This window comes from Pteronotus mesoamericanus, unplaced genomic scaffold (assembly GCF_021234165.1).
Source record: "Pteronotus mesoamericanus isolate MK-2021 breed Mesoamerican mustached bat unplaced genomic scaffold, CSHL_Meso_final contig_601, whole genome shotgun sequence".
Lineage (NCBI taxonomy): Eukaryota > Metazoa > Chordata > Mammalia > Chiroptera > Mormoopidae > Pteronotus > Pteronotus mesoamericanus.
The window spans coordinates 769318-795661 of NW_026555215.1; the positions used below are offsets into that span (position 1 = coordinate 769318).

The 26344-nt window shown below is 36.6% G+C and overlaps 1 protein-coding gene across 1 annotated transcript in view; it reads right to left on the reverse strand.

Moving 5' to 3' along the window:
• Positions 1-6131: 6131 nt before the first annotated feature.
• RP1 (RP1 axonemal microtubule associated) overlaps positions 6132-26344 on the reverse strand; it is a 348078-nt gene continuing 327865 nt past the window's right edge. Inside the window, 5 exon segments of the mRNA XM_054580711.1 lie at positions 6132-6231; positions 10397-10478; positions 21502-21580; positions 25142-25221; positions 25224-25295. Of these exon segments, the coding sequence (XP_054436686.1) occupies positions 6132-6231; positions 10397-10478; positions 21502-21580; positions 25142-25221; positions 25224-25295 (413 nt within the window).

Below are 26344 nucleotides of genomic sequence, written 5' to 3' on the forward strand. Positions count from 1 at the left end.
TTTGGCCTAACATATGCCTGATATTTATGTTTTATGTATACCTGAAAAGAGTGTGGTGTTGGCATTTGCTGGATGCAGTGTATACTTAACTATTAGATCCTTTGTTAATCGTCTTGTTGAAATCTTCTAGAGCCTTAATTTTTTTCAACTTAATTCTTTTAATTACCAAAAGACGTATATTTTAAAATCTCCTGTTATTATATAGCTGCCTAATTTTACCTGTGCTTATGTTTATTTTTGCTTCATTTAATTTGAGACTATATTATTAGTGACATATTATTTTAAAATTATAGTATCTTCCTGGTGGATTAATCTTTTTAATGTTACTCACACTTGTTTGGATATTTTATTCTGTTTTTTGTTTCTTCAGAGTTACATTAAAAACTTAAACTCATGTAACTTGAGTACCTTTACTGTCCTTCTAGCTAACACAAGAGCTTTATAATACAGTGCCCCACTTTCCTTCCCAACTCAGAGACTTACATGTTATCTGTTGCTTCCTATTTTTATTCAATCTCATTTTATTTTTAACCCAATATTATTCTATATGACAGTCAGTGTTATTTTAGATTTGCCTACATATTTGCTACTTTCTGTCGTCATTCTTTTGTGCATCTCAGTTCTTCCATCTGCTATCATTTTCCTTCTGTCTGAAGTTCCTGCTGTAGACTTTGCTTTAGTGAGAACTAGTGGAGGACTCTCAGAATTTGTGTGTGTGTGTGTTTTGTATTTGAAATGTTTTCATTTGGCCTTATTCTTAAAATAAAATTTCCCTGGCTGCAGAATTCTGGATCATCATTACAATTTTTTCAGCATTCTAAAGATATCGACTTTATTCTCTGGTTTGCTTTGTAGCCCCTGAGACACCATCTGCAAGATTAAATTTTGTTCTTTTTTGAAGGTACTAGCTTTTTTCTCAGACTGCTTCTTAAATATTCTGTATGTTTTTGGTATTAGACAGTTTTTACTCTATTGGTTCAAAGATGTAGATTTTTTTTAAAGTATCCTGTTTAAGATTTATTGGTCTCCTGGAAATCGAGTTATCTGGAAAATTCTCAACCACAATCTTTTCAAATATTGCTTCTCTACCATTCTTTGGGTTCTCTCTAGAAATTTGTTTAAGCATATTAGAACTTGCAATTAGTTCTCAAACTCTCTTAACCTGTCATTCATATATATTATCTATTTCTTTTTCTCTGAAACATCCTAGAAAATTCCTTCTGACCTGTACTCCAGTTAGCAAATTCTCTTTTTAATTGAGCCTGATTTATTAAACCCACACACCTAGATTTAAGTTTTGTATTTTAAAATTTCTACAAGTTCTATTTGGTTGTTTTTAATTTAATATGCTAGATTAATTTTTAATTTTTCACTGGAGAAGACATTTTCAAATCTGTAGCTTATTTCTAAATATAGTATTATAGATGTTTATGTAATCTATGTTGACATTTCCAGTATCCAAAGGCTCTGTAGCTCTATGTCTACTACATATTATTTTTGCTGAGACTTATTAGTGACTTTACTTTTATTTAGGGCTTAGTTTTGATTTTATCATGCACTGTTCATTGTCCTTGGCAAACTGTGAGGATGCTTTGAGGCTTAACAAAAAGACATTACCTATTCAGCCTTCTTCTGCATAGCTTCTGCCTGATCTCAGCCCTCACCTTTATCTGCTATGCTCCATATAGGTGCCTGCTTCAGCTAAGATAAATAACAAGTATAGCATTTGTACTTTCTAGTGGGTTATGCACCCTTTGGAAGTCAATTGCTGTTAGCACTTTCTAAGATCAGCCCCTGCTTGACCCTTCTGTTGCAAGTGCTTTTAGCAGACCATAGGTATATGGAGTCTTCAGACTTTCATTGCCTCATGCTTTCCCTGAAATTGGAGGTTATACATTTCATTCTCTTTGTGAATTTGCATAAGAACAGAGGGGACAGATTCTTTTCTCTACTGTCATCATGCATATTGGGAACAAAGTCCTGTCTTTTATGAAAGCCAAAATGTACAAAAGAGCTTATGTTGGTTGTGCTAATGTAGGAGGAGAGAGGAAGAAGGTTTTTGAGAAGCCACGAGGTAAAGAGACGAGGTTTTTCTTTACCAGAAAACAGTCCTTGGGCTCCAGAGGAGTGGTATCCCTATAAGAGTTGAAACTTTCATGTAAAAAGAGACATCTAGGAGGTGTAAACTTCCCAGGACCAGGCTGAACAGCAACCTAGAAAGAAGGGACACAACACACTTTGCTTTTCCACTTTGCTAAAAATTCCAGCAGTTCATGAGTGGCTTGGAAGCAGAGAGAAGGCATATTTCAGCAGGGGCAATGATAGCCTGGAGAAGAGCAGCATTCTCTTCCCTTTCCAAAGAGAGGATAAGCCTGAAGGATTCTGTTCCTCCTTGGGAAGGAGAACATGCCACTGCTATTGTTGAGAGGGAATTTTCCACCAGTGTGTGCGCTGAAAACTTGGAGGCAGACATTAAGAAAATAAAAAGAGTAATATTTGTCTACTTCTGAATTTGTAGACTAAGACACATGCCCACTATAGAAATGATTATTACAATTAGAGAGGAAGGACAGATGATAGGGAAACAAAGAAGATGAGGTGACCTAACTGGGACTGATGCTAAGAACTTCAAGCTCGGTCTTGCAAAATGAACAGGAGTTTTCTAGGCAAGGAGGGAAGGACCTTCCAAGCAAACAAATATGGATAAGAACTAGAGAATGACGTCTTTGCAATGTTTTAATCAATTGATATGGCTAAGTCTGCAAATATTAATGTTCACCTTATAATCATGTTTTTGTATATTTATAAACTTAGTTTAATTGGAACTCTCCAGTTGCTGTCACAGAAGCATAGAAACAGCCCAAGGAAGCTGTGGTAGAGAATCAAGATTATTTCTGATCCTGAGGGTTTTCGCTTAGTATACTCCCTTCCACTACCCAAAAGAATTAAAACAAACTTTTATTTAAAAAAAATCAGCATGAAGGAGGGTCTATTTTGCAGTGTTTCTTTGCCTTTAAAAGTAACTTAAAATGTAATTATTCTAAAGTACTATCAATTCTGATAGCTGTAGGATAAACATAACTCTAGTGGGCTTTCTGGAGTGCTTTTCTGCCTATTAAAGAACAATTAATTTAGGTCCTGACCAATATGGCTCATTTGATTAGGTGTCATTGAACAAAGCAAAAGGTTGTTGGTTCAATTCCCAGTCAGGGCATATGAGAGGATTGCAGGTTTGGTCCCCAGTCTAGACACATATGGGAGGCAACCAAAGTTTCTCACATCAATGTTTCCCTTTCTTTCTCCCTCCCCTCCCCTCTCACTCAAAAATAAATAAATAAAATAAAAAAAAACAAAACCAAAACAACTTTGCTCTCCAAGATACTGTATTACCTACAGCTACAAAAGAGCTGCATCAGGCTTTGATGTAACAATTAGCATCATTTAAATATTTACCTAGGTCTGCTTGAGGGGTTTATATGACAGCATATTAGAATATGAAGGTCGTCTCTATCATCACTGCGCTGATACTATAATTTGCTGGATAAATAAAAAATTTATTCCATCAGATAGAAATTTTACTCCCTTTTGACCTTATTCAAGATACACACACAAGAAGACACCAGAATTGTGAGGGCTGTCGTGCTCCATGAAATGACCCACATTCTGTTTTAGCCGTGTTTTTGCGCTTGTCTACCATTCCCCAGAATTTCCAAGGGATATATGTGGCATTAGAAATTTATGTTGTTCTTTCCATCAGAAAAAGGCACTTCTTTTCACCCAAATTTACTTGTCTTTTTGAATTCTGTACTCTGTTAATCATATTTTATTTTTACCTTCTCAGAAAACCCAGAAATATATATGGCTTCTGAGTCTTTTTTCCCTAGTTTTCAGAGTATAGACTTTATATAAAAGGTTTAGACTGAGATAGTCGCATAATCTGACCTTTGTCTAAGAAAATAAGTGTTATGATAACAAAATAAATAAGAATCAACAGAAAATGGATAAAGTCAGTATTGACGCCACCTCTCCTTTCAGGAGAAGGATTATAAATATGCTTCTGGATAGAAACTGGAAACATCCAACTTCGATCTTTGTGGTGGGGGGACAAGAGCAGGACTATGTTCAGAATTGAAATGTAGTGTTATAGTAAAGTTTATAAAAATAGAAACATTGAGTTTAATTATTTGTGAGTACTTATACCATACAAATATGAGCTGAACCATGTATGATTTAATATTCTAACCATGTAAGAGATGTATTATTTTATAAGGCAGGATGATTCATGCATTTAATAGACATGGAACACTTATTATGAGTCAGACAGTGTGCCAAGAACTAAATACCCAAGGAGGAGCCTAAAATGATCTCTACCTCCAAAAGGCTTGCAGTTTAGTAGCAAGTGGTTCTGATTTGTGTTCATTTGTGTTACTGAGTCCCCACTAGGACAGAAGCCCCTCTAAAGGCAGGAAAATAACTGTGCTATTTGCCCCATTATCCCCCACACCAGACTCTGTGTCTGACACAGAGATGATGCTTAAGGAGCTTCTGCTGAATCAGTGGGTATGTTTATTCAGTATCTGCTCTGTGCCAGGCACCATGCAATAAGCGTAATCACAGTCTGGAGGTGGTTCCCCAAGCTTTTCGCACAGCCTTATGTGATTTATCAATTACTCTTAGCCTTGATGTGGTCTGTTGGTCACTTTAGAAAACTTTTTAATTTCAGATTTTTGAAGCTTTATTCTTGACATATTTTCAAACTCAGATATAAACTGTACTACTTCTAAGAACTGAACTAGGTCTTAGTGATGAATTGGGTAAAATGTAAACCATCATAGCAACAGCTTCTATTTATTGAAATATTATTTACTCATCAGTATGTGTCAGGCCCACTGGACATTTGTGCGGTAATTTTAGGTAGATGAAACCTAAAATTTTTTCTTAGATGTTAAACTCATTTTAATGTGTTTCAGGAAGAAAGTAATGACGTAATAAATCAGTGATTTATTGGATATTATGAATATGGCTTGGAATAAGGTTAAAATTCTTCCACACATAAATAACCTGATTTAAAGATAATTAAAGAAAAAAAAACTTACGTATATAATGGTATAGGTGGTACCTGTATATAACAAAAACTACAAAGGTGGTGTGCAAAATTTGACTATTTGGGACCATCTATGTGATTTCATAGGTTACCTAAAACATGTGGAAGAAGGCAGTACATGTGTAAAGAGTCACCCTGTGTGTGCATACAGCATCCAAAGTCAAACTGTTGGGTTAAATGCCTCACAGTGGCTGGATCAAGATTCAAAGACACACATGCATTCTCCCAGGCTGGCAAGTGGGTTTTATCTAATTTTATCCAATTTAAAGGATTGGAAGAGGCCACCTGTGGCACCAAGTTGACAAGCATTTGAGGCTAATTGAAGAAAATGTGTAATGGATAGAAGACATCTGTCTCAATCCATGTTCCCTCTGCTGCTGTCCACTGCCACTTCAGTGCCCAGCTCCCAAAAGACCGAGTTGATGAGTACCAGCATGAAGTGTAGTAGGAATGCAATTGAATCAAATTGATTGTTTTCTATTTATCTTTTCTTTGTGATATTACCACCAATACTAAATGAGACGTATCCTTATCTAAAATGAGACTTCCACTTTAAAATTAAACTTTGTTGTATAAAAGTATTTTACCATAATCAAATATTATGTACCTCTTCACTTACTCTCAACTAAGGATGCCTAAACATGTCAGTACACTTATTAGGTGTCAGAATCTCTTAAAGAAGGAAGAAGAAGGAAGAGAACATGGAGGGAGAGGAGGAGGGAAAAAAAAGGTAGAAAAGGAAGAAGAGAAAGAGGAGGAGAAGGAGGAAAAGAAGAAAAAAGAGGAGGAGGAGGAGGAGAACAAATATGAAGAAACAATATATGCACTCCAGACAGGCTGGTCTTGATCAGTTGTTGTCTGGTGCTTCTCCCAACTTTTGAAGTTCTTCAATGCAATAATGGTGTCTAGCACAGAGTGACCCTCCACAAGGGTTTGCTCCAGTACAAGGGTAGGGCAAACACACTGTCACAATCAGATCAATACTTTTTTGAAGCCAAAATATAGCATCAGTCCCAAGTGGGGCCTTTCACAAGGCCATAGATCTAGTCTCTTCTAATGAACTATGGCTACTTTCTGCAAGCAGTTCCCGTTCGGTCTTGCCGTCGTCTTGGTACTCATCTAGCCATCTGCCAAGGAAAGAGTGAAGACAATATGAGAGATTATTTAAAGAAGAAACATTATTTTAAACAAAAAATAAAATATAGAAAAGATTTAAAGGGCCCTTTAGGGAGGAGCTCAGGAATTTGAAGATCAGTTAAGATTTCAAGCTATATCAAATGATTGTTAAGAATGCAACTTCAGCAAACTTTTTTCCTATGCTCAAGCTACATCGATTCATCCTAAAATGTCAGTGTTTTTAGAAACATCTTATTACAACATTAAAAATATTCTAATGTATCTTGGAATTAGTAAAAATTTATCATTTGGACTTTCTTTAGTGAAAGTCTATTTCTCTCCTTTCACGTGACTGGTAGGTATATTTGGTTGCCAAGAAAAACTCTAGAATAGCAATCTTCCAGAGAACTATTACACAAAGCACATATATAAAAAAAGTAAATGGGGAAAAGGTTAACTTAAATATTTTTATTTTAATAAATTAAAAAATGACTATTCCTGAGATATATTACTGCAATGGTCTTAATATTTGTGGCCCTTTCTCCCCAAATCCATATGTTGAAATCCATTGAAAGGTGCTTAAGTCATGAAAATAGAGCCTTCATGAATAGAATTAGTGCCTTTATTTAAAAAAAGATTCCAGAGAGATCTTTTGTCCCTTCTGCCATGGAGGAGGACATAGTGAGATGTTGTCAGTCTGCAACTCGGACAAGGGCCACCACCAAAAGACAACCAACTACTGTGGCACCTTACTTGTAGACTCCCAGCATCTTGAACAGTGGGAAATATTTCTGTTTATAAGCTACCTAGTCTATGGTATTTTATTATAGCAGCGTGAACGAACCAAGACAACAGCATTTTTTTATTCTATATTTTGGAAATCTGGTATGTACCTTACACCTGCAACACATCTCAATTTGGAATAGGTCTATTCAAGAGTCCAAGAGATATATGGCTAGTAGGACAGCATAGTTCTAGAGTTAGAACCCCCTTGATATGAATCCTGAATATATAAAGCATACCAAGGTAAGGAACTTAAGCTATGTGTGCCTCAGTTTCTTCATATATGAAATAGAAGTATCACAGAACCCATCTTAGAGGTCTGCGGTGAGAATCAAATGAGTTCAGATATGAAGATAAGGCTTCACCATGGAGCCCATTCCATGGTAAGAGTGCAAACAGTGCCAGCTTGGGACATTCCTCTAAAATCTCCTCAGCCATACAGAAGACAGGTGTGTAAATCTTAGAAGATCCCACAACATAATAGAACCCTCTCAGTTGTTTTTTTAAATTCCACAGTAAAGTCATAAACAATTTCTTTTTCAGAGACCTCTTGTCATAAATTAGAAGGGGACTTGATTTTAAATGGCTGATAAGTTATGCTGGGGAAACTAGTAAAACTGTGCCTTCTAAATTCTCCATAATCTCAGTAGAATTTTCTGACAAGTCAGTTTCATAGCAAACTCAGTAATTTGTGCAGATATTTCTTCCTTAGAGGATAATTCACAAAATTATTGTCATAGAATGGAAATAACAAGTTGATAGACACTAAATTAAAATTCCCCAGAATGCCATCGGACCAAGAGACCCTGCTCCATGGCTGTCTCATTTATGGTTTGCGCATGTCATCTAATCTCTTTTGGTGTCAGTTTCCTCACCTCTCAAATGAAGCATGAGACTAAGTGCTATCTATGGTTTCTTCCACCAGCAATGGGAGCAAGAAAATTTTCCTCTTTTATTACTATGTAACCCTAGGCCCTGAGAGATAATGAACAAAGGAGACTCTATTAATATTGTTATAATTCAGTGAATAATCATTATTAGGTGTAGTGTTTAATATGATGTAGTATAATATAGCAAGACATTTAAATATTTTAATTTGTATCATTTTGTCCCTTAAATATCCAAATTCCAAGGTTTGTAATTATTCTAAAATGTTGGCAGGCCCTAGAGAAGTGTTACCTTCATCTTGCTTTTTACTCTCTTGCATTGCCAGTTAAATTAATTTTAGCTCTGAAGAAATATGACTATTATCCTCTGCTCTGGATGCTTCTTGATTTTTTAAATGTGACACATTTATAAAAATACTAATCTTTTATTTACTCCTTATGTTTTCCCATAATTATAATAATCAGAACAATAAAACTTTGTCATATAATATTAAACATAGCTTCATATGATACCAAATATCTAGATGTAATATACAACCAAATGTCATATATGTGCTGGCCAATATAGTCACCACTAACCATCTGTGGTTATTGAGTACTTAAAGTGTAGCTAGTTCAACCCAGGACCTGAATTTTTTATTTGATTTGATGTTAATTAATTTAAATTTGTTAGCCATATGTAGCTAGTGGGTACTATGCTGGATGGTGTTGTGCAGACCTAGGTTTTTAAAAATAAAAGTTGGTCAATATTTTGGAGAGTTCTAAATATTTGAAATATGGCCTAGAAAAAAAAGGGAATTTTGCTACTTCATTTGTGTGTATGACATTGTATCTAAACATTTCTTTAAAATTGCTTCTATTATAATAACATTTATCATCATGGAGCTTCTTGTAATTGTAAGGCATGTTTGCAAGTACTTTATGGACATTGTGTAAAATCCTCAGACAACCCTGCAAAATAGATGTCATTATTTCCATTTTACAAAGGAATAAACTGAGGCTCCTAGAACTAGTCAATGGAGGTTTTGTAATTCAAATCCAGTTCTGAAAAACTTTAATCTTTGCTCTTTTCACTCCCTATTAATAAATAAAAATATTTCCTGCAAAGAAATAAAGATATAAACTCTTCTCAGAGCTTGACTGTTATAAAATGGCAATAAATACCATGACACCCATACATTTTAAATGGTTGTGTATTAACAAAACAAAGAGCTGATCAGAGAAACGTTACTCATTTTGTTCACACTTATTCGCAACTACTTATTAAGTTTCAAAAGAATGGATATTTCCAAGAATCAAAATTATTGTAAGTGAAATCCACTCAGTCTACCAATGTGCTTCTCTATGCATCTGAAAGAGTGTACAACACGTGACCAGACAGTGATGCCAAACACCTGCTAACCCCAGCGCACACAAGCTCTCAGCTTCATTTAATATCACATCCTTTCCCCCTTAACACCACGTGGGAGTTCCTTGAAGACAAGGGCACTTCCCTTTTTATCTCTATATGCAGGACTTGGTATAGCGCCTGACACCTTGGACGCATGTGATGTTTCTGCATGAATAAATGGATGGACAAAGGAATAAATGTAATTCATGAGTTCTTTAGAATCAAGGAACTTGCAGTCACACAGATAGTCACCTTGGCACCTGAGCCCTCACATAGGTCTCTATCATAGCCCGTAAACATTAATGTCTGTTTTTCAGTGAGTGTTCACTGAGTCTGTGCAGGCAGGGACTGACTGCCTTATTGCTGGATCTCCTTGACTACTCCACTTTTTGATGGGGTAGGTGTTCAATTACTACTTGACTGAATGAATGAATCAATGTATTCTATAGATTATTTCATAATTGGGAAAATTAGTTTTATAATTTCTATATATTGTGCATTTTATTTTAATATGTATTTGATATTCAATTTATAACAGCTCTATAAAGGAAGATCATCTGATTTAATTATTCTCATAAAATTTTGAAAACTAAAGATCAGAGGTTTTAAGTGATTCAATCATAAATGGCCAGTGAATTACAGAGCTGCCCTTGAAACTTGATTTTCCTCATTTATGTCTACACTATGTTAGAATAATGCTTATAGTTTACAGTTCATACACATCACTTTGTTTGATTTTAATTCAAATGAACTAAGAAAAATGGATATTATTCCCATTTTACTTACATATGAGGAAATTGAACCTCAAAGAAATTGAGTGGGGTACCCACAATTGAGAAACAGAATCAAGAAACTGTTTTCTAAGTCCTAATTTAGTTTTCTTTCCATTTTAGCACACTATTGCAGGAGCAAAAAATATTAAATATTACAAATAAAGAGAAAGTTATTAGTGCTGATACAGAATAGCTTCCTGAGGAGAGAAGGCCTTCAATTCTGGTTTGAAAGGAGGGAATGATGCAGCAATGAATGGCAGGAGGCATGCTGATGACACAGCTGGAATGAACTGGACAAAAGGGAGCATAATTTTGCATAATGAGGTATTAAGTTATCACACACCTGTTGCATGGAAACAGCACCTTTTGATCACGATCTTCCTCTTCAGATTTAACAACAATACTCTCAAGGAACCACCCATTACCTGTGTAAATTGACAGAGGAGACCCACTTTGACTCTCCAGCATAAAACATCCTAGTACTGTGATTTTTTTCATAGACTTTCCAAATGTTCTTTAAGTACACTTGTCAGGTAATTTGAAAACAAAAATATTTACATCCAAATTATACCAGTAGAAAACTGAAAGCATAAGTGACAACCTAATTACTCATAGTAGTAGAAGCAGAGGAAAAAACAAGATTCACTATTAGGGACACAAGCTATTAAATTCCGGAAAGAAAAGGATTTAAAAGGAAAGAATAAAGAAAAAAGTAAATTCACATGAAAGTGTTTCCATACATTATTTATAGAAAACTGATATATTTAAACAATAATATAAAGTCACAATCAATCATTATTCTCAATGGTGAAAATTTAGAAGTTACCACTGGTCAATGTAATTAAATAAAGAAATAAAAGAAAGGAAAGAAGAGAATGAAAAGTAATGTACTGAAAAAGAGAAAACAGAACTATCATTAGTCACATATAATGTGACTTTTTAAATTAAAAACCAAAAGAAATTTCAGAAAATAGTAGACTTAAAAGAGGTGAACAAATTTTAGATATGTACTGTAATAAATATATAAAAATCAATTACATTTCTGTTGACCAGAAAAGAACAGTTAGGAAACATAATTCAATGAATATTACAGTATTGCATTGCTATAAAAACTTAAGAATGTATTGTTCAATCTAAAAATAGATGTAGTGTAATTCATAGAAAAAATATTTAAATTTAAGGAATGGTAGTAAAGAAGATAAACAGAAAGCTAGCTCATATTTGCAAGTATGAACTTCCAGAGATATCAGTTTCTCTCAAACTAATCTAAAGCTTCACTATAATTACATCAAATTAACCACAGAGTTTTGTCAGAAAATTGATGAGCAGATGATAAAATGTAACGTGGATGAGTAAAGCCCAAAAATATCAGAGGGACTCCTGATTAGAGTAAGGTAGGTGAATCATCCTGACAGTTATCCAAATGTATTATAAATGCATACTAATGGCAACAGTACAGAATTGGCACGGCACAGATAAATTGACTGAAGTAACACAAAAAAGGATTCAGAATTGACCTGTGTAGTTACACAAATGTGGCACAGGCTGTCCCCTGCTTTGTACAGTAGTACAGAACCACATAAAGGACTGCATGCTGAAACCTGCCAAACAATCTTAATAACCAATGGGGAAAACTATGATTGTTCTTTGTGAAACATTTTTGCCGAAACATCAAAAATTTTCTTAGTGCTAGTTAAAAATGTATAAGAAAATAACAATATTAGTACTAATATTTAGTACACTAATTTAAGACAGAACCATTGAGAATTAAAAGGTATGTTTCTTTGTAAATAAAAGTCTATCAAGACTATTTTGAATGGTGCTTGCCTTCTTTGTCTTGCCTTCTTTATAACTTAAAGAACAAGTATCTTTTCTATGCTAAATTGTGAAACCACTTTCTTAATTTCAATCAGCTTTCAACATTTTTATCCTCTGTGCTTTTAATGTCATACAATACCTCTGAGAGTGTATTTTATGTAAAGTTTTTACCAACATCACTTCCTCTGTGACATGTTCATCCTTTCTGTCACAACCACTTATCTCATTTATGGCCACAAGTTCCCTTCACAAAGTTTCTCTGCTGCTTATCTGAAGTCTCTCAAATGTGGCAGTGTCAACATTCCCACTGTCACATTTTTCGTCTGTCATTCCACTTTCGTTTGATTTGAACTTCACTTCCAGAATTGTCACTTTTTATTTCTTTGTCATGCTTTCATCTTTAAGTATGCATTTGTTGTAAAATGTCACATGAGTTTATCACCAGGAGACAAGGAGTCCATACAATGACATGCTTTGCTGTCTGTGCATGAACTTGTGCATGGGCAGTAACACATACCAACAGACTTTGAAAGAAGCAAAGTGATTTGCTGCTGCTCAGAATGCGCATCTGTTATTTATGTAGAGATTTGTGGACTGAAGAACTAATAGAGAAGTTTTTACTCTATGCAACAACAGTTAATAGATCATGTTACCTGACATGTGAACCATGTTGTCAGGGGATTCATGTTATTTAACTAAATAATTGTAATGGAAATTGTGCCTACAAAAATCATGCAAAACTAGGACTATCTGGATCTGATAAAGACGATGTTGTGGAGCACTCAGGAAAAGATGGAGAAGGTGATAAATTGTAGTACAACTGATAACCCACATAGAAAAAAATGAAAGCAGATTCCATTTTCATATCATATACAAATATTAACTACAGATGCAGTAAATACCTAAATCTTAAAGTTAAGACTAAATATTTGTATATATGTGCATATGTATAAACATATATGAACATTTATAGAACACCCTAGGAGTACAGTAAACTTGATACAAAATATGCTGATCATGAGAAAAAAATACCAAATTCTTAAATTTAACTACATTAAAGTTAAGAATTTAAGTTCATTAAAATATATCACAAACTGGACAAAATATTGCAGTAGTAACTGCTTGTTGTTCTCCCCTTTTTCAATCACTGCAATGCTAAAGCCCACATTCCCAGGTATCATTGCAACTGTACATAACTATATGATTAATTTCTTAGCAATGAAACACGATGAGAAGTAGTGTGTGCAGTTTCTACCTCACTTGCTTTAAAATGATCTTTGTCTCAAGAGTGGGAAAACGGCGCTGGCTGGTGTGCCTCAGCGGATTGAGTGCCAGCCTGTGAACCTCAGTAGATTGACTGCGAATCACGAGTTTGGTTCCTAGTCAGGGTACATGCCTGGGTTGCGGGCCAGGTCCTTGGTTGGTGGCATGCGAGAAGCAACTGATCGATGTATCTCTCACACATTGCTGTTTCTTTCCCTCTCTTTCTCCCATCCTTCCCATCTCTCTAAAAGTAAATTAAAAAAATCTTAAAAAAAGAAAGAGTGCAAAAATTGGGGACATCTATAATAGTGTCAAGAATTAAACAATGACCTTTGCTTTCACACTAAATATTATAGACAAGAACATGTACTTCCACAAAAAAGGAACTTCAATAGACAATTTAAAAAAATACAAGAATGCTCACTCTTCTTAGAAATCAGGAAAATGCAAATTAAGACCACAATGGGATACCATTTTATACCCATTTAGAGAAGGCAAAAATCAAGCATACCAGGTATTTGTGAGAATATGGTACAATATGAATTCTTATATACTATAGATGAGAATAAAACAGTACAGTCACTTCTGAAATAAAGTACTTTATCTTATAAAGCTGAATATAATTATATTCATTGATCCAGCAATTTAATTTTTTTCATTTACTGTGATGCGAGTTTTTGAAGGCTCAGTATCTTTGACATTTGGCTTAACAATTCTTTAACATGAAGACTGTCCTGTGCATTACAGAATGCTTAGCAGCAACCCAGGCCCTCTACCCACTAGCTATTAGCAGCTCCCCAAACCTAATGTGATACCAAAAAAAAAAAAATTCTTCAGGCATTTGCCAGATGTCCCTGTGGAGGCAAAAATCACTTCCACTTGGGAACCAACACCCTAGAGGAATTTGTGATCCTATACACTGGGAGGCACGCACAGGAATGTTCATTTCAGTCTGCAACTCTTGAACTGAAAAGAATGTAACTATTTATTAAGAAAATATAGAATATTAATTATGTGACATTATGTAAAAGAATATTCCATAGACATGGAAATAAATTGCCTATAGCATCACACAAGAAACTGAATGAATCATAGAAGCATGATCTTGAGTGGAAAAACAAATCAAGTCACAAAAGACTTCATATAGCACATTTCAATTTTTACAAAACAAAAAGGGCTATCAAAAATATTCTCAAGGATACATGCATAATTAGTAAAGCCTTTTTCTTTTTTAAAGCAAGGATAAAAAAGTCAAAAAATGATGAACCCCAAATTCAAGATGGCTGCTTAGGGGAGAGCATAGGGGCAGCAAATAACAGGTAGAGGCACAGCTATTGGTAACGTTCTAGGCTCAAAGTGGGTGGTAGGTTACCAGACTTAATATAAACAAATTTTGAAAAAGAGAGCCTAGTTGTTCTGAATACTAGGCTAATTTTTTTTCTGTTAATGAAAAATATGCAGAATGTAGCAAGGATAGCTTAGTTAAGGAATTTAAAAACTATGCAGTAATAGTTACTTTCCACTTTCCATAGAGAAGCCCATCAATATTCCCAAATATTCTGCCAAAACTTGGCCCTCACCACTAGCATGCCTATTATATTTTCATTATGTTTCCTGTTCTTCAGGACTAGGCTACGTCCCCTTGCCATGTGGTTCGATATCACTCTGTGTCACTTTTCCACTATGTGTCATACTTTATTATACTTACTTATTTCCTATGTGTCTGCCCCCACTAGGTTCTGCCTTGTTGACATTTGAGTGCCCAGACTCTGGCAAAGGTCCTCAACAAAGAACTCTTATATCAGAGAGCGGTGCTTTTCAACAAGGACCTGAGGACCACATGAATCAGAATCCACTCAGGTACTGAGGAGGGGGTGAAATGATACATTTCTGATGACTCAATACCTACTGAATTCGAATTTCTGAGTGTGGGCCCAGGAGTTTATGTTGTTTGTTTTCAGATATTCATATTTGAGGCATTACAAAATTTGCTGTAAGTTTAGGGTTGTGTTAAAGTTTTCTATTTATTTGAGGTTCAATACCCACAGATACAGCTTTGTTCAAGTAATAAAAGAATGTATTTTCTCTCTTTAAAAATGGGAAGCAAAACAAAAGGCTTGCAAGTTTAGGTGAAGGCTTTCCTTTCCTGCACAAATTTTATTAATTAGTGTTTCACCGAACAAAAATAATGAATAAGCCAGTATTTAGAAGTTTATTGCTTTTAGCTCCTTAAACTTTTAAAATCACATTTTTTCCTTTTTTCTTGTCATTTTTAATTTTTATATAAATCAACCTTATCCTTTATTTGTTTTTTATTTTTTATCATATCATCTTGTTTTATTTATTTTTTAAAATTAATTAATTTATTTTTTCAAATACATTTGTCTCTGTCTATCCCCCACCACTTTCCCTTGCCCCCTCCCTCAACTCTTCCCCTTTGGTTTTGTCCATGAGTCCTTGCTATATGTTCCTTGACTTTCCCCTTCCCTTCCTTTTCACCGCCCACCCTCCCTCCTTCCCTCTTGTCTCTGTTGGTTTCTTTTCCTTTCAGTGTTGCTGGTCTTATTTTCCGTGCATCTTTGCATTGTTGGTTAGGTTCCACTTATACGTAAGGTCATACAGTATTTGTCTTTCACACCCTGGCTTATTTTGCTTAGCATAATGCTCTTGAGTTCCATCCATGCTGTCGTGAAGTTTAGTAGTTCTTCTTTTCTTTTGCTGCATACTATTACATTGTGTAAATGTACCATAATTTTTTGATCCAATCATTTACTGATGGGCATTTAGGTTGCTTCCAACACTTGGCTATTGTAAATTGTGCTGCTATGAACATTGGGGTACATAGGTTCTTTTGTATTGTTTTGTATTGGCAGGGGAATCACTGGATCCAAAGGCAGTTCCATTTTCAGCTTTTTGAGGAAATTCCACACTGCTTTCCACTGTGGCTGCACCAGTCTGCATTCCCACCAACAGTGGACTAGGGTTCCCTTTTCTCCACAGCCTCGCTAGCACCTGTTGTTTGTTGATCTGTTTATGATGGCCCTTCTGACTGGTGTGAGGTGGTATCTCATTGTGGTTTTGATCTGCATTTCTCTGATGGCTAGTGATGCTGAGCATCCTTTCAAATGCCTCTGGGCCCTCTGTATCTCCTCCTTGGAAAAGCGTCTGCCCAGGTCCTTTGCCCATTTTTTGATTGGATCATTTGTCTTCTTGGAGTGGATTTGAGTGAGTTCTTTATATATCTTGGAGATCAAACCTCTATCTGATGTATCACTAGTGAATATATTAGTGAAAAACTGCCATGAGCATTTGAAAACAGTTTGTATTTTTCTTTTTGGGGATGTAAGGTTCTATATATGTCAGTTAAGTCTATTTGATTCCATGCATCATTCAGCTTCCCAATATCCTTATTGATGTTTTGTTTGGAAGCTCTGTCCTTTTTTGACAGTGGGGTGTTAAAATCCCCTACTATCAGTGTGTTGCTGTCTATATCTTTTTTGAAGTCCTCCAACAATTTCCTTATATACTTGGGGACTCCTATATTGGGAGCATGTAAGTTTATAATGTTTATGTCTTCTTGATAGATTCTTCCTTTAAGTATTATAAAGTGCCCCTCTGGGTCTCTCTTTATGGCCTTTGCTTTGAAATCTACTTTGTCTGATACAAGCATGGCAACCCCGGCCTTTTTCTCTTGCCCATTTGCTTGGAATATTTTTTTCCATCCATTTACTTTAAATCTGTGTAGGTCTTTTGCTCTGAGGTGGGTCTCTTGTAGGCAGCATGTGTGGGTCATGTTTTCTTATCCATTCAGCTACCCTGGGTCTTTTGATTGGAGCATTTAGTCCCTTTACATTGAGAGTTATTACTGATAGAAATTATTCATTTTTTCTCTTTGTACCTGTGTTTTTCTCTTTCTCACTCTTTTCCTTCATCTTCTTAAACCAGTCCCCTTAGCATATCTTGGAGTGCTGGTTTGGTAGAGATGTATTCTTTTAGCCTTCTTTTGTCTGGGAAACTCCTTATTTCCCCTTCTTTTTTAATTGAGAGCCTTGCTGGGTAGAGCAGCCTTGGTTGTAGGCCCTTGCTTTTCATGAGTTGGAATATTTGTTGCCATTCCCTTCTGGCTTGTAGTGTTTCTGTTGAGAAGTCAGCTCCTAGACGTATCGGGGCCCCCTTGTATGTTACTTTCTCCTTCTCCCTTGCTGCCTTGAGGATTCTCTCTTTGTCTTTGACATTTGCCATTTTAATGATGATGTGTCTTGGAGTGGACCTCCTTGGGTCCCTCTTGAGTGGGGTCCTCTGTGCCTCCTGGACTCATCAGACCCTTTCTCTCCTCCAATTAGGGAAATTTTCCATCATTACTTTTTCGAAGAGGTTCTCTATCCCTTGCTCCTCTTCTTCTCCTTCTGGTATCCCTATTATACGGATATTATTGTGTTTCAGGTTGTCCTGCATTTCCCTAAATGTCTCTTCATTCTTTTTGAGTCTTTTTTCCATTTCTTGTTCTTTCTGGAAGCTTCTTTCTACCTTATCCTCCATCTCATTGATTCGATCCTCGGCTTCATCCAGCCTGCTTTGGATTCCTTCTACTGTGTTCTTATATTCAGAAATGGTATTCTTCATATCCTCTTGTGTCTTCTTGATTGTGTCTATGTCTTTCCAGGTTGATATAGTTTGCTGTAAGATCCTGATAGCTTCTCTGCAGTTTCTCAGTTATCTTTGTGTTGGCTGAGCTCATTGAGCTTCCTTAGAACCATTGTTTTGAATTCAGTATCTGATAGTTCCCTTGCCTCTATTTCATTGAGCTCTCTCTGTGGGGAGTCCTCTTTTCCACTCGTTTGGGGAAAACTTCTTTTTCTTCCCATTTTTGTGAGAGTCTGTTAAGTTATTTATTTATGTATTTATTTATTTTTGGTACTGCTTCTATTCGGCCGTCTAGATATCCTGACTTTGTGGATTAAACTTCTATGGTAGTAGGCGGGTCTTTATATTTATTTATTTATTTATTTCCTTTACTTTTCTTCTGGGCCTGCCTCTGATGATGTCAGTTGTTGACCCTATATGACCTTGTGTCGCTTGTTTGCGCCTTCCAGGAGTCTACTGTCTGTGTCTGACTCCTGCTTGGAGCAGCTCTGTGACCCCTTCCGCCAGGGATCCACTATGTCTGTGGATCGCTCTGTACTCTCACGCCGGCTCCTTGATTGCGCTCCTCTGCCCGGCAGGATCCCTTGCCTGCCTGGGCTCACGCGTGCTTGCCCCAACCCAGGGGGCTTTCGCAACCTCGCGTTTGGTCTGGGTCCCCAGGCTAGCGGGCACCCCAGCACTGGTCAGTCTAGGGTCTTCTATTGTGTGCTTTCCCCGCTTTTGGCTCTTTGGATATGTTGCCTGCCTTCACCAATGGAGACTATGGAAATGGGAGAAAGTCAGCTCCAGGACTCTCCCGTTAATCCTGTCTCCATTCTCTCCTCTAGGGACTCTGGGCAGCTCTGTGACCCCTTCGGCCGGGGATCCACTATTTCTGCGGACTGCTCTGCACTCGCGGACCCCTGCGGGTCGATTTATACCTGCCCTCGCCCATCTGCACACTCCCTCGCAGGCCCGATCAGTGTCAACCTGTGGGAGGCCTTGCCAGCCGGTGCAAGCACTCACCAGCCCGCGTGGGTCACACACACACTCGCCAACCCTGGCTGGCCACTCCGTTCAAGTTTGCACGCCTGCACTGGGTGGTTTTGGGCTCTCTATTGTGTGCTTTTTGGCTTTTGGCTCTTTGAGGGTGAGGCCTCTTCCCACACAATGGAGACTAGGGAAAGGAGAAGGAGTCGTGACTCCCCGTTTCCTCCCCCGGTTCTTTCCCCAACACCTCTGTCTCCAGTCCCTCCCCAGGGGTCTCTGGGTAGTTCTGTGACCCCTTCGGCCAAGGATCCACTACCTGTGCGGACAGCATTGCAATCGTGGGCAGTCTGGTTCGTGGCATCCTGCTTCTCCCTCTTTGGGGGCGCCCTGCCTGCCCAGAATGGAGACTACAGAATGGGGAGGAAGTCGGGACTCCCCGGTTCCTCCTCCCGTTCTTTGCCCAACGCCTCCGTATCCAGTCTCTCCTCAAGGCTCTCCCAGCCAGTCTGCACTCAGCCCCCCAGCTCACACGCACACAAGCTGTGTGCGGAGCGCACAAAAGGCAGGTTAATTGATTCCCTTATGCCTGAGCGAGATGGTAGCTGCAGAGTGGGAGGTGCATTATCACCGGGGCTCCACGGGCCACCCTCTCAGTTCTCTTCACAAAGTTTTCCTCACCAGCCTTTTCCCAGGCACCAGCCCACCCCGCTGCCGCCTCTACCCAGAGATCAAGGAGGGCGGCTGCCACTGCAATTTTTGCACTGGCCCTTTAAATGTCTCTTTGCATCCCCAGCCACCTGTCTCTGGCAGAGAGCGCCCCTAAGCTTTTTGGGGTTGCCTTTTGTCTGTATTTTCCTAGTTTTAGCTGCTGTAGTTTAGGGGTCCCTGTTTATGGCTCAGACCCCGTTCTTCTCGGGGGGAGCTAACTGGCCATTTCAATATCCGTCTGGTGCTAGTGCCCGTGGGCACACAGCTCACCCTCTTGGGCCTCCACCACACTTCTCACCCGTTGGGATGAGTGAGAGTTGAATTCACTGTCTGTCCGCGGCTCCAAGGCTCCTCTCCCACTATTGTTCCATTATTTTCCAGGTGATTACTCCACTATTTAGTCGCAATTCCAGTTTGGTCTTGGGAGGAGGTCAGCGTGACTCCCAATCACTCCTCCGCCATCTTTTCCTTCCAACCTTACCCTTTAAATGTCCATCCTGCTACTTCAAATAAACCCCTAACTTGTTCACCTTTGACCTGAAGTGTAAGATCTCCTAACACTGGTTCCTTGTCTCACAACCAAGAGGAGTATCAAAATGATTTTAAAAAACTAGAGGCCAATTAAGCCAGCGATTTCTATTAGCTGCTCTGTTCTGATCCGTACCAAAGTCTGCAGTCTGGATTCTCATCGCTATTCTGCAAATCCACATACTGTTTCTAGGGGAGACTTGGGATAAAAACTAAATCTCAACATTATTTTCCATCTTTCATGAAAAGAATGCAAAAGTACCACTCATACCACTCTACAGTGACACCTAATATAGAAGACAGTATATTACATCTTTCTTTCCTCTGTTCAGTGTCTTATTTCTGCCTCTTTCTAATAAGTTCATCTATGTGGTCCTCAACTTATTTTAACATGTGTCTATTTTCTTTCTATACATTTCTATCTTCTCTTTTCATCTTCCTTTCTCTTTGGTTTGTATCTAAAATACACATGATTCTTTCTTGCAAAGGCCACTTTTAAACTCTCCACATTTCTTTTAAAGAGCTTTACTGAAAATAATTTCACTGATTTAAGTCCATTCATCCAATAAGTGGTAATTAATTAAATTCTATTTTACTAGGCATTGGGAGAATAAAGTTGAATAATATGTAATGCCAGACTTCAAAAAATTCAAAATCCAGCAGAAAGGAATAAAAAGGTATATAAATAAATGTAATAAATATTTTATTTTAGGTGCTATGATATAAATTAAAATATTTAGTTGCATTTTAGCAGCTAAAAAAACAAACTTATATTTGAATTTTTTAAAATATATTTTATTGATTATGCTATCACAGCTGTCTCATTTTTTTCTCCCCTTTATTTCTCTCCACTTTGTGCCTGCCCCTCCCACCAGCATTCTCCACCCCCATAGTTCATCCATGGGTTGTACATGTAAGTTCTTCAGCTTCTCCATTTCCTACACTATTTTTAACCTTTCCCTGTCTATTTTGTACCTACTATTTATGCTTCTTATTCCCTATACCTTTTCCCCCATTCTCTCCTATCGCCCTCTCCTCTGATCTCCTTTTTTTTTTTTTTTTTGTGGTCAAAGGAAAATGATAAAGGAGATATTAATGAATTAGAATTGACTGGATTTATTTAACAGGTGTGGGAGGGATAGAAGATAAGAAGAGAAAGGAAGAATCCAGGATGATTTCCAAGTTACTGGTTTTATAAAGAATGTGGGGTAGGGAACCTAGGAGAAACACATAGATAGGGAAACATGATAGATGCAATTTTGAATACACACACACATATATACTAAAGCTTTTGTATTTCTAGGAAATTTTCTTCATAATAACGTAGCAGTGATCTTTTAAAGTCATACACTAAACCTAATGTGACAAAACTTCATTTAACTGTAATTTCTTAAAAGGAAATTATTTTCTCATCCCAATTTTACATGACCTGCACATTAATCTTCTGTTTCACCTGCGAGTTATGCTACTTTTAATAAATTTTCAGAACAAACCTCTTACTAAGTAAACAAACCTTACCCGGACCTGTGCCATCATGACTAATCAGAATTTTCTTTAATTTTCCAAGAGACACTGCCTCAATGGAAAAAATATCAACCTGTACAATAAAAAAAGCAAACAAACTGAGTGACTTACTAGGACATTCTATTTCTCTAGGGAAAAAAAGCATTGCTATTAGTGCATTATTAGTAATTCTAGTAATATATTACTACATTACTATATTATTTATCTTACTACTGTATCATTATTACTACGACTATAAAAAGTCACCATTTACTATTTCATGCACCAAATCCTACACTATGCTTTATGGAAAATATGCAAACATACAACATAATTCTTGCACTCCTCAATCATACAGTCTAGTAAAAAATACATTTAAATTTAGTTATAGCACTTACTTTAAGTCTACTCCTACTAATTTTTTACTTATTTTCCTACTTTATAGTTGAAGAGTCCAAGACATACAGAAGTAAATTACTTGCCCAAGGTCAACATCTAATGAATGACCAAGTCCGCACTGAGCCCATCTGACTCCAGAAGGTGTGCTTTCCACCACTGTTGTTCACCTCTCATTAGCTTTTCTTTCTAAATAATGCATTTGAATATGTATATGTACATATACATACAAAATTTTTAAACAAACTCAATATAAAGTGCACAAATTACAAATGCACAATATACTCAATGCACACACCACACCAATAAAACATTAACAGGTTCCCAAGACTCCTCCTTCACACACCCCAGTCATTATTTCCCTCCGTGGTAATCACTATCCTGAATTTTGACACTTTTAATTATTTCTTCCAGGTCTAGGACCACTGACAGAATAACACAGTGTGCTCTCTTTCTGCCAGGCTTATTTCACTCAATGTTTGTGAAATTCACCCATATTGCTTTGTTTAAAAGCACTTTGTTGATTTTCATTACAGAATATTATTCCAAATTACTTATCTACTGCTTGTGGATAATAGTAGTTTCTGGGTTTTGACTGTTACAGATGATACTGCTTAGATATTCTTCCAAGTGTCTTTTTGTGTATATTTGTGTACATTTCTGTTAAGGGATTGCTTGGTTATAAAGATTTAGTAAATAGTCTCAACTTTTCTAAATGCTTAACACAATATAATGCTCTCTGAATGATCAGTGATGAGAGTTCAAGGGGTACCACAGACTAATCAGTACATGGCATTGTGATTCTTTTTAAGCTTAAGCCATTTGATTGTGCACAGTGACACTTCATCATAGTTTTTATTGTATTTTCATGATACAGTTGGATATATTTTTCATGTTTATTGGCTATTTAGATATCCTTTTTAAAAAAAGTATATATTCAAATATAATGCTCATATTTTAAACTGGGTTATCTGCCTTTTCCTTGTTGATTTGGGAGCATTGTGTGTATCACCTGGAAACAAGTCCTGTGCCAGTATATATTTTACAATACTTTCTCTCCCTTTGTGACTTGTTTTTTTAAGACTTCATTACTCTCTTAATGATGTCTTAAAGAATGTGACTTTTCAATATTTATACTGTGTAATTTATATATTTTTTTCCTTTTTGCTTAGTGTTTTCTTTGTTTTCTCTTTAAAATCTTAGTCTATATGTGTACACACATTATTCACAATAGCCAAAATGCGGAAGCAACCCAAATTGCATTAATCCATTGATTGATGCAATTAATAGATGAATGCAATTAATCCACTGATGTATGAATGAATAAACAAAATGTAATATATGCATATAATGAATATTATTCAGCCTTTAAAAAAGGATATTCTGACACACGCTGCAATACAGGTGAAACTTGAAGACCTTGTGCTAAGAGAAATAGCCATTCACAGAAAGACTAATACTGTATAATTCCATTTAGATGAGGAACCTAAGAGAGACTGAAAATAAAATGGTGGTTGCTAGGGGCAAGGATGGGATAAAAGGGGGAAAAGGAAATACTGTTTAATGGGCATAGAGTTTCAGTTCCACAGGATAAGAAGTTTTCTGAAAATGGTTGGTGGTGATGGTTGCACAACAGTGTGAATGTATTCAATGTCACTGAACTGTACACTTAAAATCATTAAGGCAGTAAATTTCATGTCATATGTATTTTGCTACAACTTTTAAAAATCGTAGTCTACCCCTAAGGTCATGATAAGTTCCTTGTTATTTTCTAGATATTTAGACCTAAATTTGCATGGAGTTGATTTTTGGGTTTAGTATAAATAAGGCCCAGAATTTCTTTTTTTCTATAATAATATTCAATTTACTCTCAGGATTTATTGAAAGGACCATCCTTTCTTTGATGCTGCATATCAGGATATGGAAATCTTTCCTGACTCTCTTCTGTTTTTTTGTTCTATTTGTCTTGCCTTCTATCAATTAATGGTATATTGATTACTTCAATAAGAAATAAATCCTTATATCTGATATAAACCTTACAATTTTGTTTTTCTCAAAACTGATGATCTTCAAGATTCTTTTGAGTATAATTGACTCTGAATTTCCGCATAACTTTTATAATTAGATTGATAGTTTCCATAAAAGTATGTCTGGCATTTTGATTGGCATTTCAATAAAACTGCAGATAATTAGGAGAAAAGTAAGAACTTTATAATATTGAGTATTTGAATCCAAGAACAGAGTATATCTTATTAATTTATGTCTTTTTCAATTTTTTACATAATATTTTGGAATATTCTATATAGAAGTCTTGCCTTGTCCACCCAAGTGCTTGTTATGTAATGGGCCCATGGATGGAAGAAGCATGATTGTAAGGGTGGAGGCATGCATGGCCCTAGGACATGGGCTCCCTTCTCTGAAGGCTGCTTTAGTTATCCCTCCTATGTTGACAGTCTATTAGCTGAGGTCCAAGGGATCCAGTCCCTGCTGCAAACACCAGTAACCTCTAGAATGCACATCTGTACCATATTGACTCCATCTCTTTCCATCTCTCCTTTCCTACATTTCTTCTTTGTCCTAGGACCACCATCCTTGCAGGATCTGCCCTAGGCTCTGCTTTGGAATAATTCACATGAAGGTCCCACATTTCAAGTGGGAGTTAATAAGGCCTGTCTTTACTGCTGGGCCCATATCGAATCCCAGCCTGATGAAACCTCTTGAGTCCCTCTGCCCAGCATCTCAGGTTCTTCACTGTCATTTTCTGACTGGCTTCTTGCTTCTAAGCTTCCACTTGCAAATGGAAGACAGTTATGTTGAATATCAGGTTCTCCTTTACCACTTTTTTCTCTCCAGAATCTTGGACCTTCAAGCCCTAACTACCTTGACAGCTAGCTCTCCATTGCCTTTAAGCCAAATTTAAAAGATGCTTATCAAACATTTCTAGTCCTCAGCAGGATGGTCATTTTTTTACAAGTTAGACTGACCTAGCTGGAAGTGGAATCTTGATTGTTTTTAGTTTTTTCAATTATTTTTAATAGAAGAAGAAACTTAGACTTACTATGGTTGCATGGTTTGATTGAGTTCCACCTCAACTCAACCCCAGAACAATAGGATGCACCCCAAGAAGTGACCACACCTTTCTGTATTTCCTATTTGAAGCCAAATGACCATCTCAGGAATTTTTTGTTTGTGTTGCTTTTTAGCTAAAGAAATTAAATGAAGGATGGTGGGTAACAATTTATAAGGATCTTTCTATTACCTGTCCACGCTGAAACTTAACTTTGTTATTTTTGGATTGATGGAGCCTTCGATTCCCTGAATCTCCTCTGGAGCCGATGAGTTGATAAATACATTGGATTCTGTCTCAGCACCTGGTGTCCTGCCAGTGTATATGTAGATCTCATAAACCACCACTGAAATGCCAGAAATTTGATATTATTTTTCTCATTTTTTATTTTCTCTTTGAATTTATTAGACACTCTGGAAAAGAATTAGAATGTTCTTTAATCTGGTTGACATGAGTGTCTCTGTGGTACTTGGCACCACTCTTTCTCCTGTGTGTACCCCTATTCAAACACACTCTCAGCCATTTTATGTTTACCTCATTCATACAGACTACCAGCTATTCCCAGAACTACTGTTTCAAAATAATTATTGTTAGTAATTATACACTTCCATTAACCACTACACTTTCACAGTTATTATGAGTTGTATTAAAAAAAAAAAAAAACCTTCTCCTCTTAATTAGAGGAAAGTGGCAACTTTCCCCCCCTGAAGTTTGGTTGTTCTAATCACAGCTGGTCACTCATGCCACTCCTTCATGGAGATTAATATTTTAATAATGGAAATTTTTAATAGCCTTCTTGAGTGAAAAGAAATACCAAGATCTTAGAAAGATGCAAATTTAAATACAATTTTTAAGAAATAGCTCAGTGAGATATGAGCAAATTATAACCCGCTATATTTGACCTTCAAATAAGGTAATTTCTGAGACTCTGGTAAAAGTCACTAATTAGAAAAGAGACTGTTCTTGCTGATGCTACTAATATGAATAATATCACGGATACAATGAGTACTTGTTATTCCAAGTTCTAGAATTCTTTATAAATCATACTCTGTGCAATTGAACAGTTACATTTATAGAAATCTACATTAACATTTTCCAAAGAACTCAGACATAAAAATCCAACAAGTAAGAAAACAAGGTAAGTGAGAAACATTGTCTGTTTCCATCATGCCTGACCTTTAAAAAGACAAATGTGGTATATTGGGAAATGGTGTAAGCAGAGAAGATAAATCAGTTTCTTTGTGCAGTCTTACATATTATAAAATACCCCAGAGTGACACCCAGTGGAGTTTAAGAAGAAAATTAGAACACTTCTCATGAATTTAAGACAACCAAAGAAATCTTTTAAAATACCTGTGAAGATGATCTGGTCTTATAACCTGTGCAACTGCCTAA